The sequence below is a fragment of the Trichechus manatus genome, unplaced genomic scaffold (genome assembly GCF_000243295.1).
Source record: "Trichechus manatus latirostris isolate Lorelei unplaced genomic scaffold, TriManLat1.0 scaffold00073, whole genome shotgun sequence".
Classification (NCBI taxonomy): domain Eukaryota; kingdom Metazoa; phylum Chordata; class Mammalia; order Sirenia; family Trichechidae; genus Trichechus; species Trichechus manatus.
This window is the reverse complement of record NW_004444009.1, coordinates 6,252,540-6,267,928: the sequence shown is the minus strand read 5'-3', so window position 1 is coordinate 6,267,928 and position 15,389 is coordinate 6,252,540. Positions and strand designations below refer to the sequence as shown.

The window sequence follows — 15,389 nt, the reverse complement described above, 5'->3', positions numbered from 1 at the left end:
TACAAAAAACAAACCCATTGACATTGAGTTGATTCCAACTCATAGCGACCCAATAGGACAGAATTAGGATTTCCAAGAAGCAGCTGGTGGATTTGAACTGCCTACCTTTTGGTTAACAGCCCAGCTCTTAACCAGTGCGCCACAGAGTTTAGAATCTAGACAGTTAAGTTTGGTTCATTTGGGAGATGAGAATGTACATTGAAAGCCCTGGGTTCAAATCTGCAACTTCTGAGCTGTGTGGGCAAGTTATTAGCCTCTCTAAACCTCCGTCTCCTCAGATGTCAGATGGAATTGTGAATAATAGTTCACAAAGAATATACATAAGTGTGTAAATATATATATACACAGATACACATATATGTGTATCTCAGTCCTGCAGGCATCAGTCTAAATGTTTTTACATATACCTATTAATCTTCACAGTAACATTATGAAGTGGTTACTGTGATTATCACTGTTTTTGCAGATGAGGCACCAGAGAGGTTAAGGCATCTTCCCACGGTTGCACAGCAAGCAAATGGCAGAGCCAGGATTTGAACACAGTCTGGCCCCAGAGTCCTGGCTCTTCCCCACTGCTCTTTGCTGCCTCACAGTTTGTTGTTCAGGTTAATGTGGTAACATAAACATGAAGGATCTTATTCATCGTGCTTGAAATGGAGTGGGGGCTCTAAGCTGCTGCCACTTGCAGATTGTCAGTGTGGCGGTGGTCTAGGTAAGTCTTGACAGAACTGGGAGGGGTGAGATCTTGCTGTAGGCACAGCCAGTTCAAATCTGTTCTTTGAACATTAAGTGAATTTAGTTGTCTGCTCCCAAGTTGTTATACCAATAATCTGTGGATGTAGGGTAATTTGTGAATTCTTTTTCTTAAGCATGTTATGGTATAAGTGCCTTTCAACTGTATCTGTTCCACATTCAGTTGCTGCTAGAGAGAGGCAGCATGGTGTGCAAGCACTCTGGCCCTGGAGACAGGAATCTCCCAACTGTGTGACCTTTGCACATGTGTCTGTAAGATGAGGAGACTGGCTGGTCTCTCGGGTCCTTCCCAGCTCTGATCTTCCACCAGTCTGTGGCATTTCTCTACAGAGTCCACTTTGCAGTGGGGTGTGCTCCACAGGACAGGCGAGGGCCACGATGGTTTAACTTTACACAGCACAGAGTCCAACTTGACTGGCAATTAAATGCTTGTGATGATGACATTTAAGGGAATTAGGATTTTGCGTTCTTTCCATTTCCTGGCCCACTGAATCATTCTTAGAGAAGTCGTGATGTTATAAATTTCATTAGAAGTATAAATCACAAAAGAACATTTCCTTGACCTCAGCAGTTTATAATCTGTATGAGTCATAAATACAAGTAATGTTAAATAAGACTAAACTGTTTTGATCAAGATGATTGGAATAAAGATAGTGTTGGCAAATGGGAAGTTTTTTTTTAAGTGGAGTTATTTTTCTCCTAGAATACAAGGTTTTCTACAGAAGAAAAATGTAGCCATTTCTAAAAGTCCTAGTTTACATTAATGTAGCACATATTTATTGAGTGCCTGCTGAATAAAAGCAATGTATTTGGAACAAAGAAGAGAACCTCAAATACAGAGTAATAATGTAGTGTGGTAACTGCTGTATAAGAGTTCATACATGGCTTACAGGAGCACAAAGAAAGAGTGTCATTCTGAGAATCCTGGAAGGCTGCACAGAGGAAGTGGTGTTAAAGAACGAGTGGGGGTTTGCAAGTCAATCAAGAAGAGAAGGGCCATTCCAAGCAGGTCATTCCAGTGGTGTGAGAAAGATGTCTGGAGAGTGCGGGTAATTAGGTGTAACTTGTGCACGGGGTAGGGGTAGAGGAAATGAGGCTACCAAGGGCTTCTGACACCAGTTCCTTGGCAAATATGGAGGAAGGCTGTGGGGTCTCTGAGAACAGAAAAGTGGAGTTTTAGAAATGGGTTAAACCTCAGAGGAAGAGGAGTTTTTATACAAGTGGAAAATAACAGGGGTGTAACAGTGGTAGAGGGGACGCTAGGGGAGCACTAACTTTCCTCCCACTGCCGTCAGGATTTGTGCAGGCAAGGAAGTGGGGTGCTGTTGAGTGGGCAGGCTTTACTAGAGCCAGATTCACAGAGAGGGGGCTTTAAGGTTAGCAGGATCGTACGGGTGAGTTACATGTGCTGGTGGAAAGAGTGTCATATGGAGAGTTTGAGGATAGGGGTTGTTTACTGATTACTAAACACAGATTCAGAAAGCACGGCGGAAAAGTCAGAGGGACAATAAAGTGAGGATAAGCATATGCAAGGGGAAATGATGACCCGAGGACCTTGCATTTTTGGGCATGGCCAAGGATAACAAGAACCCAGGCCATGGTGGGATTCATTGGCTCAGGTTCTGAAATGGGTTCTAAAACCAAAACCAGTTGCCAGTGAGTCAGTCCTGACTCATGGTGACCCTACATGTTTCAGAGTAGAACTGTGCTCCATAGGGTTTTCAATGGGAGATTTTTCAGAAGTAGATTGCCAGACATTTCTTCTGAAATACCTCTGGATGGTCTTAAACCTCCAACCTTTTGGTTAGTGGCCGAGCGCATTAACTGTTTGTACCACCCAGTACTGACCCAGTGGGGGCTTTTGAGGCCTGTGGACATTGCTTGGCATTCCAAGGACAATCTTGGTAGAACGTAGACCCTGAGCTTCTTAAGAAATCCTTCTCAGAAGACTAACCTCCTGAGGAAACTGACAGCAGACCTCATCTCTATGAAAAGATCAAGACCGTAACACTCTTGATGCGGGATATTTGGCGTTTGGTCTTGGGAAGTTTTCTCGGGGCGGGGGCTGGAGGTGGGGGGGCTCAACTTGGGGGAGAGTGTTTTACAAGTTTTGCAAAAACAGACTCTTACAGGATTCTTACAGGTTCCACCGTGTCCAGCGCAAAGACTTCTCATTTAATTTCATTTAACTGCGAGAACAAGAGTAGTACTTCTCTCTTTCCTTTTGCTAACTCTTGGTTTGTTGCTTTGTCTAACTTTTTTCTTCTTGCCTCTCTCCCTCGTTCAGAGCCAGACTATCAGGTGTATCTGAATGCTTCCAAGGTCCCTGCATTTTCAGATGACCCCACAGAGCTAGAATGCCGGATTGTGGACATGAAGCACTCGGAGGCGAATGTCCATTTCACGGTCTCTTGGTACTTCAGGATGAACCTGCGCAGCAACGATGTGGTCACCAGCGAGCTTCTCGCGGTCATGAACGGGGACTGGACGCTGAAGTATGGAGAGAGGAGCAAGCAGCGGGCCCAGAACGGAGAGTTAATTTTTTCTAAGGAGCATACAGACACGTTCAGTTTCCGAATCCAAAGGACTACAGAGGAAGACAGAGGCAATTATTACTGTGTTGTGTCTGCCTGGACCAAACATCGGAATAACAGCTGGGTAAAAAGCAAGGATGTTCTCTCCAAACCTGTCAACATTTTCTGGGCATCAGAAGGTAGGAGCTTCATTCTTGTTCATTACCCTTTTCTTTTTTTTGGATTAAGTCACACCACCATATGTTTTCAGATGCACGTTAGCACGTTCACTAGGAGTCCAAGAAATACATTCTCAAGAGCAGGTATAATGACTGTTGCTTTTATCTGTAGTAAGCACTTGTTGCTGTCGAGTCGATTCTGACTCATAGTGACCCTATAGGACAGAGTAGAGCTTCCCCATAGGGTTTCCAAGGAGCAGCTGGTGGATTCAAACTGCTGACCTTTTGGTTAGCAGCGGAGCTCTTAACCACTGTGCTACCTGGGCTCCTCTGTAGTAAGAGTCCCTTTTAAATGGTGATGCTGCAAGGAAGGTCAGTGTGTGGGTTTCTTGCATTCTAGAGAGTGAACTAAGGACTTGATTGGTGGCAGAGAGTTGTCTTGTAGGCATTCTAAGAGGTCTTTGGCTGAGACACTGCACAGGGCAAACCTTTGATACTTTATTGTTCGGCTGGGTGTCTTAGGGAAAACCCACACAGGCCTTTGGTGTGCCAGTGTCCATGAGTTCCCACTGGGGTGCAGACACTTTTGAGGTGCCACATCACCAGTAGGTATCCACAGAGCTGTTGCTTCTGCCCCTGAGGGACTAGGCATCCATTTGGAGAGATTCATTTCGAGGGTGAGGTGACAAGAACTTAAGGGATGGTAAACAAAATGTTTGATGCATCTACTCCTGAACGCACAGAGCACTGTCTGCCTTGGGATGTCAGGCTAACCTCATCAAGTCTCTTATCCTGTTCTTGTCCACCACCACTGCAAGCCCAGGCCTCCTGGGTCCTCCTTCCTGCCTTAAATGTTCATCATCATATGGCCCTCTGCATATACCCCTTCTGCATCATATACCCCTTTTACATCCCCAAGCCTCAAACAGGACCCTCTAGAACTCTGTCATCAGCAAAATCTCCTGTTTCCTGAACCTCATCTCTGAATGTTCTCTCTTTCTTACATTAAACATTACTGACTGCTTCACTCTCTCTTGAGGGCATTATTTCCTCTAGAGCCCTCCTAAATGGAGACATTTTCCTCTCACGCCCCTCATCCCTGAGTGGTGCAAATGATTAAGCTTGGCTGCTAACCAAAAGTTGAAGGTTTGAGTCCACCTGGAGGCTCTTTAGAAGAAAGGCCTGGCAATCTATTTCTGAAAAATCTGCCCTTGAAAACTCTATGGAGCAGTTCTACTCTGACACACATGGGGTCGCCATGAGTAGGAATCGACTCAAGAACAATTGGCTTAGAGATGGGGTAGGTACCCTCCTTGTTCCTCACTGCAGCTTCCAGAGCGTTTTCTCTCCTCCATAAAAATGCCCAGCTTTGAGTCTCCTGTCTTCAGACCATACTCCCTCCTTCCTCTCAGCATCATCACCTGTCCACGCCTTGTTTCTCCCATTCATTCTTTGAAGACCTTAGCTATGTTTCATGGCCACTCTCTCCAATACTACTGATCATCTTGCTGACATCACAGTCCATGTAGAGTACAGGTTCTCACCTTGGCTGCACATTGGGATCACCCAAGGAGCTTGAAAAAAATATTAATGCTTGGGTCCCACTCAGAGATTCTGTTCTAATTGGTCTGAGGCATATGCGGTGAGGGCAGTGGAATTTTAAATGCTCCCAGGGTGATTCTGGTGTGCAGTCAAGGTTGAGAGCCCTCATGTAGATAATCCTTCCATTCTTACTGACTTGCCCTCCTCTCTCCAATCATTGTGTCCTCTGTTCTATTTTGGTCATTCACACTCACACTTATACCCTACACTAGACCATCTCACTTCTGATAACTGAAACTCCTCATAATCTCAATTGCAAGCTTCCTGTTCCCTAAGTATGGAGTCCCTGGGCTGTGCACACAGCCAGCACACTTGGCTGCTAACTGAAAGATTGGAGGTTTGAGTCCACCCAGAGGCACCTCGGAAGAAAGGCCTGGTGATCTACTTCTGAAAAAATCAGCCAATGAAAACCCTATGGAGCACAGTTCTACTGCGACACACATGGGTCGCCATGAGTCAAAGTCAACTTGATGGCAATTGGTTTTCTTCTCTAAGTACACCTTCTGTCTTTCGAGAGCATTCTCTCTAGTACTCCAGCAACTCTTCAACCCCACCAGGAGCCACAATCCATTAATCCCATCACCTTACCTTGTACTTTACTCTCATTTGTGTTGTGTCTTTACTTCTCTCTTACCTAGAGTGGTCATTTGGCCAGGGTAGTCCAATTTACACCGTTGTCCTAGAATAATTATTACTAGCACCTTCTGTCATTTTCAGATATGTCCAGAGAGGAACGAGGATAAGTGATGTGGCTACCCTACAGGTATCTGGCCTAAATCTCAAATCAGCCATCATCACTGCCTTGCTCACACCCTTAACTTCCTTGTCCCTCTCTTGTGTGTTGTACTGATTGGCTAAACCATAACCCAGTGCAAATCCAACTCTGCCACCTCCCTACCTGCATCTGCAGAGTTAAATGTGGTTAGAGGAGAACATTCAAACATGTTAAACTGGTCTCACTTTAAATGCATGACCATTACTTCACTCAGGTGGGCACCCAACACTGCCTGGGAATCATTCTGCATTTCCTTAATCTGTTTACTTTTGCTTTCCCAGATGATGATTTCAGACCTTCTCTCCTTTCAAATCTCAAACACCTCCACCCGCAGCCCTACTCTCAGCTGTTGATCCTGCTTTCTATTTTTCTGAGAAAATAGAAGCAATCAGAAGAAAATTCCCATTCTACCCCAGCCACGGGACCCATATTACTCAGCCTTATCTCCTGACAAAAGCCAGTCCCTCCCATTGCTCAGACACATAGTTCTAGCAATTCTCTCCCCTCTCTTACATCGTCAACATTTCTCTCTACTGGATCTTCCCCATCATCATGGAAACATTATTAGATCTCCTATCTTTTTTTTAAAAAAAAAAAAGAAGCTCAACTAATTTTGATCTGTCTCCATCTGTCTGTTCTCCACATTTATCTTGCCACCCATTACTCTCTCCTTCCTTTTATATCCAAAGTGCTTGACTTATCTATACTTTATGTCTCTAGTTTCTCTCCTCCCATTCTCTCTGATACCTCCTCTAATCAGGCTATCACCCCTACTGCTCCTCCTTTTAAGATTACCAGTGATCTATGCATTGCTAAATCCTATTGTCAGTTATCTTACTTGACTCCGTAGGATTTAACACAGGTGATCATTCCCTCCTGGAAGCACTTTTGTCTCTTGGCTTCCTTGGCTTTTGGGACATCGCCCTCTTCCAGCTGTTCTTCCAGACTCACTAGCTGTTCCTTCTCCACCTCCTGTGCCGATTCCTCTTCATTTCCCTGATCCTCAAACATTAAACTGCCTCAAGACTCAATCTTTGGACTCCCTTTAGATCTGTTCTAATCTCTTGAATTTAAATGTCATTGATACACCAGTTCCAGTTGCCATCGAGTCAATTCTGACTCATGGCAATCCCATGAGTGTTGGAGTAGAACTGTGCTGCATGGGGTGTTCAGTGGCTGGTTTTTTGGAACTAGATTGCCAAGCCTTTCTTCTGAGGTGCCTCTGGGTGGATTTGAACTGCCAACTTTTTGGTTAGTAGGAGAATGCTTAACCGTTTGCACCACCCTGGGACTCCTGTCTATATATCAGAGACTCCAAAATTTACATTTCCAGCCCAGACCTCTTTCCTAAACTCTAGACTCAATATTCTGTTGCCTTCTTGGTGCTTCTACTTGTCTAACAGGCATCTCAAACTTCTGTTCAAAATGGAGCTTCTGGTCCTTTCTGCCAAACCTCTTCTTTCTCAACCTTCTCAAGCACAACTAATGGCTCCATAGTTGCTCAGACCAAAAACCTTAAAGTTATCCTTGACTCCTCATTTTTCAAAATTACTTGGAATCTAACCACTTTTCACACTCTACTGTTCCAAGCCACCATCGTCACTTCTCTGGATTATATCACTAGTCACCCTGCTTTTGCCCTTGCACACAGCAGCTAGTGCAATCCCATGAAAATAAAAGCCCAATCATGAAACTCCTCTGCTTCAAGCCTTTGAAGGCTCCCTGTCTTAGTCAGAACAAAACCAAACTCCTTTTATGGACCTAACATGCCCTATACCAACTGACCCGCAATACTTTTCGGACATCAAGTGTAACTCTCCCCAGCGTCTACTCCACTTCAGCCACTCTGCCTTCCATGTTTCCCCATATACACCAGGCGTGCACCAACCCGGGGCTTTCCACTTGCTCTTCCCCTACCTAGAATGCTTTCCCTCCACACCAAAGTCACCAGGAAAGCATTAACCCAGGAGACAGAAAGGGCCACATAAACCAGAGACCGCAGCAGCCTGAGACCAGAAAAACTAGATGGCGCCCGGTTACCACCAATGACCGCCCTGACAGGGAACACAACAGAGTCCCTGTTGGAGCAGGAGAAAAGTGGGGTGCAGAACTCAAGTTCTAGTAAAAAAAAAAGACCAGACTTAGTGGTCTGACTGAGACTGGAGGAACCCCAGAAAGCATGGCCCCCAGACTCTCTGTCAACCCAGCACTAAAACCATTAGCGAGGCCAACTCTTCAGTCAAAGATTAGACTGAACTATGGGACATAAAATGATACTCGTAAATACATGAGACGAAATGGGCATCTCCTGTCCAGAGGTGAGATAAGAAGGCAGAAAGGGTCAGGAGCTGGTTGAATGGACATGGGAAATCAAGGGTGGAAAGGAGGAATGTGCTGTCACAGTATAGGGAGAGCAATTAGGATCACATAACAATATATGTATAAATTTTTGTATGAGAGACTAACTTGAATTGTAAACTTTCACTTAAAGTACAACAATAAAATTTAAAAAATGGAAAAAAAAAATAATGCTTTCCCTCCAGATAGATACAGGGATTGCTTCCTCATTTTTTTCAGGTCTTTATTCAAATGTTTTTGTGGGGGTGAGAGGCTGTCCCTGAGGTTGTCCCTGGCTACCCTATCTAAAATTGTGATAACACGCCTCACACACACACACAAACACACACACACTCATTCTTCCTCTGTTCTTTCCCTGCTTCATTTTCTTTTAAACGTCTGTTGCCATCTAGCCATATCATATATTTTCCCTAGGTATTTTGTTTGTCTTCTTCCTCTAGCATTTAAATGCAGGAATTTCTGTATATTTTGCGCACCATTGTTTTCCCAGTGCCTGGCATATGGAAGGCTTTCAATAAATACTTTTTTGCTTAATGGATGGATGAAGGAACCCTCAGGAGAATCAAGAAAGAATGTGGGTGGCCCAGTGGAACCTTAGGAATCGCAGAGAAAGAATAATATACATGTTCTGCTAATAGATTTCGTGGAGCAAAGCATTCAAAAAAACCCAACATAAAAATCTCATAACTGGACAGATTATAGGATTAATCATTTTACTGAAGGATAAGAAGAGCGTGCCTAATTCATTTATTCATCCGTTCAGCAAGTATTGAAGTGCCTTCCAAGTTCCTGACATTGTGCTGTTATAATATAAATAAATTCTAATGTGCATATGCTTAGAGTTTTTTTGGTTTTTTGTTTTTTTTTTTTGAGAGAGAGAAGTTGGGAGTAACAGACTTAAACATAAAGTTAGTGGAACCATAGATACTTGCTCAAAATGTTAAAATAGCATCTCTGAAATTAAAGTGTTAGCTAAATGGAAATGATTAGATCTACTAATGCATATGCTCCAATCATTTTAGTATTAAATCTGTTCTGTAATGATACCATCATATAATTATCATAGAGAGCCTGTTTCTTCCTCACTCTGCTCCTCCAAGCAGGCTAGTATAGCTAAGAGTACTTACCCTGGACCCAACAGAACCTCAGAAGAGGAGAGGCAAATGGCATCACCAAGAACCTGACCTAGCTGTCATGTTTCAGCATATCTTCCCAATTCACCAAGAGTGGGCTCTAGTTTACATCCTTGGGGGCACAAGTAGCTTCCCAAATCCTGTGAGTTCACTCTTGGTAAAACTCCTCAAGCATTTAAAAATCCTTAAAACCAAATTCTCACCAATGGAGTCCCCCTCCCTTTTACCATGAAGTCATTTCTGGCTACTCTGCTGCATCCAGTGGGTGGTTTTCAGCCTGCTTACAGATACACAAGATTTTCTTCTGAGTGTCCAGATTATGTGAAGTGCTGTTGTGTGACAGTGTGCATATCAATTACTGTTTCTCTGACATTTTGCTTTTAAATGTATATACATTTTAACTAATTTTTGTTAAAAATCACCTCCTTCTGGTCCTTCATTCCAGACTCTGTGCTCGTGGTGAAGGCAAGGCAGCCAAAGCCTTTCTTTGCTGCAGGAAATACATTTGAGATGACTTGCAAAGTGTCTTCCAAGAATATTAAGTCGCCACGCTACTCTGTTCTCATCACTGCTGAGAAGCCCATGGGGGACCTCTCCAGCCCTAATGAAACCAAGTACATCATCTCCCTGGACCAGGATTCTGTGGTAAAGCTGGAAAATTGGACAGATGCTTCGCGGGTGGATGGCGTCGTGCTAGAGAAAGTGCAGGAAGATGAGTTTCGCTATCGAATGTACCAGACTCAGGTGTCAGATGCAGGGCTGTACCGCTGCGTGGTGACAGCCTGGTCTCCTGTTGGGGGCAGCTTGTGGCGAGAAGCAGCAACCAGTCTCTCGAATCCTATTGAAATAGACTTCCAAACCTCAGGTGAGCAGGGAGCCATATTGAATCATAGACTGAGCTAGAAGAGGCCTTAGGGCTTTGATCTAATGCCCTGTTTTGTTTTAGCAGCTTCATTGAAATATATTTTACATACGATACAGTTCATCCATTTAAAGTGTTTAATTCAGTGGCTTTTAGTATATTCACAGAGTTGTGCAACCATCACAGCAGTTTTTCAGCATTCCTCAGAAGAAGTCCCACACCCCTTAGTCATTACCCTCCAGTCTCCCATTTCCTCGCCGTACCCCCCAGCCCCTGACAACCACTAATCTACTTTCTATCTCTATAGCTTTACCTATTCTGAGCATTTCGTATAAATGGAATCATACAACCCGCGGGCCTTTGTGTCTGGCTTCCTTCACTTATACGGAAACTCATTGTTTCACTTTTCGAGGAGCTCCTAAACTGTTTTCTGAAATGAGTGTACCATTTTACATTCCCACTAACAATGCATAAGGGTCTAATTTCTCCACATCCTCACCAACCCCAGTTATTGTCCTACTTTTGGATTATAGTCATCCTTGTAGGTGTGATGTAGTATATCGTTATAGTTTTGATTTACATTTCCTTCGTGTATTATTTCCCTAACGATGTTGAGTATCTTTTCATGTGCTTGTTGGTCATTTGTATTATCTTCTCTGGGGAAATGTCTATTCAGATCCTTTGCCCAGTTTTAAATTGAGTTGTCTTTTTATCGTTGAATTCTAAGGGTTCTTCATAACAGTCTGGATATAAGTCTCTTGTCAGATATATGATTTGAAAATACTTTCTCCCACCTGTGGGTTGTCTTTTCACTTTCTTCATGGTATCCTTTAAAATTTTGGTGAATCCGATATATCTATTTTTTTCTTGAGTCACTTATGTTTTAGTGTCAAATCTTCCTGAATCCAAGGTTATGAAGATTTATGCCTGTATTTTCTTCTGAGAGTTTTAGTTTTAGCTCCTACATTTAGGGCCATGATCTATTTTGAGTTAATTTTTGTGTACTGTATGAGGAAGGGATCCAATTTCATTCTTTTACATGTGGATATCCAGGGACAACTGGAATGAAATTAGATCCCTTCCTCACACTATACACAAAAATTAACTCAAAATGTTAACTCAAAAAGTTGTCCCGGACCCCTGGTGGCGCACTGGTTAGGCGCTTGGCTGCTAACCGAAAGGCTGGCGGTTTGAATCCACCAGCTGCTCCTTGGAAACCCTGTGGGGCAATTCTGCTCTGTCCTGTAGGGTCACTATGAGTCAGAGTCGACTCGATAGCAACAGGTTTTTTTTGTTTTTTTTTTAAATCCAGTTGTCCCAGCACCACTTATTGAAGTCTTTCTGCCATTGAATTGTGTTGGCACCCTTGTCAAAAATCATTTGACCATAAATGTAAAGATTTGTTTCTAGAATGTCAATTCTATTCCATTGATCTCTACATCTATCCTTATGCCAGTACCATATGGTCTTGATTACTGTAGCTTTGTAGTAAGTTTTGAAATCAGGAAGTGTGAGTCTTCCAGTTTTGTATTTCTCTTTCAAGATTGTTTTGGCTACTCTAAATCCCTTGCATTTCCATGTGAATTTTAGGATCTGCCTATCAATTTCTGCAAAAAAGACAGTGGGGACTTTGATAGGGATTGTGTTCATTCTGTAGATCAATTTGGGGAGGAGCCTTGGGGGCACTGTGGTTAAGCACTTGGCTGCCAACCCAAAAGGTTGGTGGTTCAAACCCACTAGCCACTCTGCGGGAGAAGGATGTGGCAGTCTGCTTCCCTAAAGGTTATAGCCTTGGAAACCCTCTGGGGCAGTGACCCTATATGGTCACTTTGAGTCAGAATCAACTCAATGGCAATGTTTTGTTTTTTGTCATCTTAATACTATTGTCTTCCAATCCAGGAACATTTAATGTCTTTCCATTTATTTACATCTTTAATTTATTTCAGAGGTGTTTTGTAATTTTCAGTGTACAAATCTTGAACTTATTTTGTTAAATTTATCCTAAGTACTTTACTCTTTTAATGCTCTTGTAGGTGCAGTTGTTTTCTTAATTTCATTTTTTAGACTGTTCATTGGTAGCGAATAGAAATATACTTGATTTTTATTTATTGATTTTGTATTTTGCAACTTTGCTGAACTTGTTCGTTAGTTCTAATCGTTTTTTGTGAATTCCATGGGTTTTTTTTAATATAATTTATTTTTTGTTATTGAGAATATACATAGCAAAACATACACGAATTCAACAATCTCTACGTGTACTTCAGTGATACTGATTACATTCTTCGAGTTGTGCAACCATTGTCACCCTCCTTTTTCAAATTCCTCCCCCACTAACATAAGCTCACTGCTGCCTAAGTTTCCTATCTAATCTTTTGAGTTGCTGTTGTCATTTTGATCCCATATAGATAGTTCTTAAAAGAACACAATGCTCAAGGCATCCCTAGGATTTTTTTAATTAAAGATTATGTCATCTGCTAATAGGAATAATTTTGCTTGCCTAATTGCCCTAGCTAGAATCTCCAGTATAATATCGAATAGAAGTGGTGCAAGTGGACATCTTTGTCTTGTTCCTGATCTTTGGGTTTTTCACTGATGCCCCTTCTAACAAGGAAGGTCCCTTCCATTCCTAGTTTGTTGAGTGTTTTTATCAGGAAGAGGTGCTGGATTTTGTCAAATGCTTTTTCTGTCTTTTGAGACGGAGATGGTCATGTGGGTTTATTCCTTTATTTGTGTATTTGTTTTCCTGTCTGTAGGAGACAGTTCCATCTTGTTTTACATTTGTTATTTGATGCTTCTTTTAAACTGTTACGTGGAAGAGGGGAGACATAAAATTTTTTGTATGTTTTTCTCGGTGAGGAATGGGTATTGAATCTATTTCTCAATTCTTTAAGTCTCAGCGTAACAGATAAAATCACTGTAGCTTCCAGGTTGAATAGACTGCCTAAGATTTTCATTTTATTTAATCCACAAAGTTGTTATGGCAAGTTCACGTTTTAATTAATTAGGAGAACCAAACCAAAGTCAAACCTGTTGCCCTCCAGTGGATTCTGACTCATAGCAACCTTGCAGGACAGAGTAGAACTGCCCCATAGAGTTTCCAAAAAGTGACTGGTGGATTTGAACTGCCGACCTTTTGGTTAGCAGCCAAGCTCTTAACCACTTTGCCACCAGGGCTGCTTAATTAGGAGATGGTGCCATGAAATCTAGTGCCTAGCACAATGCTGTAGCCCTGAGTAGCCCCCAGTAAACACTGACTCAGAAATGAAGAGCTTTCGCTTCCTAAAAGTCAGCAGCGCACCTTAAGATAACACAAAACAAAAAGATTCTTCCAGGTGTCCATCTTCCTGTCCCCTGACTTCAGGGCTCTTTCCTCTTGGTATTGAGGACGTTTTTCCCAAGGGGCCCCACTGAGTCATGGTTTACTGACTCAAAGTGTCAAGGGGAAAGTGTGGTAAATGTGATGAAGTGTGATTTTGTCCTTTTAAAAGAATAACAATAAAGCTTTTTCCCCTTAATATAAAAAATTTGAAAATTTAGTCAAGTAGAAAGGTAAAAAAGAGAATCCCCCATAATCTTACAATCCAGAGACCCTTCATTTGTGTTGTTCGTTCCTAGGATTTTTCCCTTCCATGTTTTCTTTGTGACTTTGAGATCAGGCTGTATATACAATGTTATGACCTGCTTTTCCTCCTTGAACATTGTAAGCATTTTCCATGTTATAGCAAATTCTAGGTAAATAGCAACTTTAATGACTATGTTCTAGAATTTGGGGAATCATTACCCTTTTGATGGACGTGTAGATGACCTGTACTGTTTTGCTTTCACAAAAATACTGCAGTTAACAGTCTTTGGTTGGGGTTGGAACATGGTTTTTGTCCATGTTTGTATTTAAAAGCTCAGTGGATCGTGGCGTACTCTGTGCATACTAGGAATCCAGGGACCCCTAGTGACTCTGGCCGTTCACTTAAATTCTCCGTGCCATCGTCTGTCATCTTTGAAGCTAATCAGACAAATCTCCTCATAAAAGCAGCATTACCACAAAAATTGACCATAATGAAAATATTTCTAAGCCTGGGATACTGGCGCATATTAACAGTGAGCTGTTGATTTCATTAGAAGGAAATGCACCATTATGAACAGTTTGCCACAATGCAGGCCTTTTTCCCCAGACCTTGTCTTCATTGTGAGCCATAGTACAAATGCTCTGTTGATCCCCACAGCCGTGGCCAATAGGGGAAATGAGAACCGTAAGTTGTGACCTAGGAGGCATTTGGGGTTTTGTTTGGAAATACAAAGAAAAGAAAGCAAAATTTGTCCAGATTAGGTAAGTCTTTCTTTGCTATTTCAAATTAAGTAAATAGAAGCATAAGTCCATTATGACGATTTCTTACTGTATTGTCATTTTGAGTTATCTTAGAAGGGGCCTGAACAATTTAAGAAAGCCTCTTAGTCTAGATCTATTTGTTACCATGAAATTCCTAGTCAGAGAGAGAAAGAAAAAAAAGGGAGGGGGGTCTCCTTTCCTCACCATGGTTGCTACTAACCTGTACTCACAGGTTGCTGTGTATGGTATAAAGTACCCCCAGTAGTCATCACAGAGCCAACTCAGAGCAACTGGCATAATCACTGCTATATTGTTGTTATTGTTAATTGTGTTGAGTCGGTTCCAACTCATAGCAACCGTATAGGACAGAGTAGAGCTGCCCCATAGGGTTTCCAAAGAGTGGCTGATGGATTTGAACTGCTGACCTTTTGGTTAGCAACTGAGCTCTTAACATCTGTGCCAGCAAGGCTCCAGTCATTGTTATAGGCAGAAGCAAATCCAGGGTGGTAAGGACCTGAGGGAGCCATGGCAGAGAGCTGAGTTAATTGAAGGGGATGATGTCCAGAAGTAGGGGAAGTTTCCTTGTCCTCTTTGCTTTCATCCTTTCTCCATTTCCTGGGATGGCCATTCTGATATGTTCTCTATCCCCTTAGAGTTAAGAACCCTCCTGCTGCTCTTTGGCTAATCAGAACTCACAGCAGCACCCACCCAGGCCTGCCTAATTACCTCTAGTACCCCATATTCTACTACTGTCCTTCACTTTTCTCCTTCACCTTTCTCCCAGAAAAATACCAATTATTTATATATACTTGGTGTTAGGAAAGCAATCTGGGGAATTCATCTGGTTACTCATGATGTTGAAATGAAAATACAGGCATTTCAATTCTTTG

General features: G+C 42.4%; 1 protein-coding gene across 1 annotated transcript in view; it reads left to right on the top strand.

The window, feature by feature from the left end:
* The window catches only part of PTGFRN (prostaglandin F2 receptor inhibitor), a 96,780-nt gene that overhangs the window by 67,579 nt on the left and 13,812 nt on the right, over positions 1-15,389 (top strand). Inside the window, exons 5-6 of the mRNA XM_023734880.1 lie at positions 3,041-3,466; positions 9,759-10,178. Of these exons, the coding sequence (XP_023590648.1) occupies positions 3,041-3,466; positions 9,759-10,178 (846 nt within the window). The remainder of the gene's footprint in view (positions 1-3,040; positions 3,467-9,758; positions 10,179-15,389) is intronic.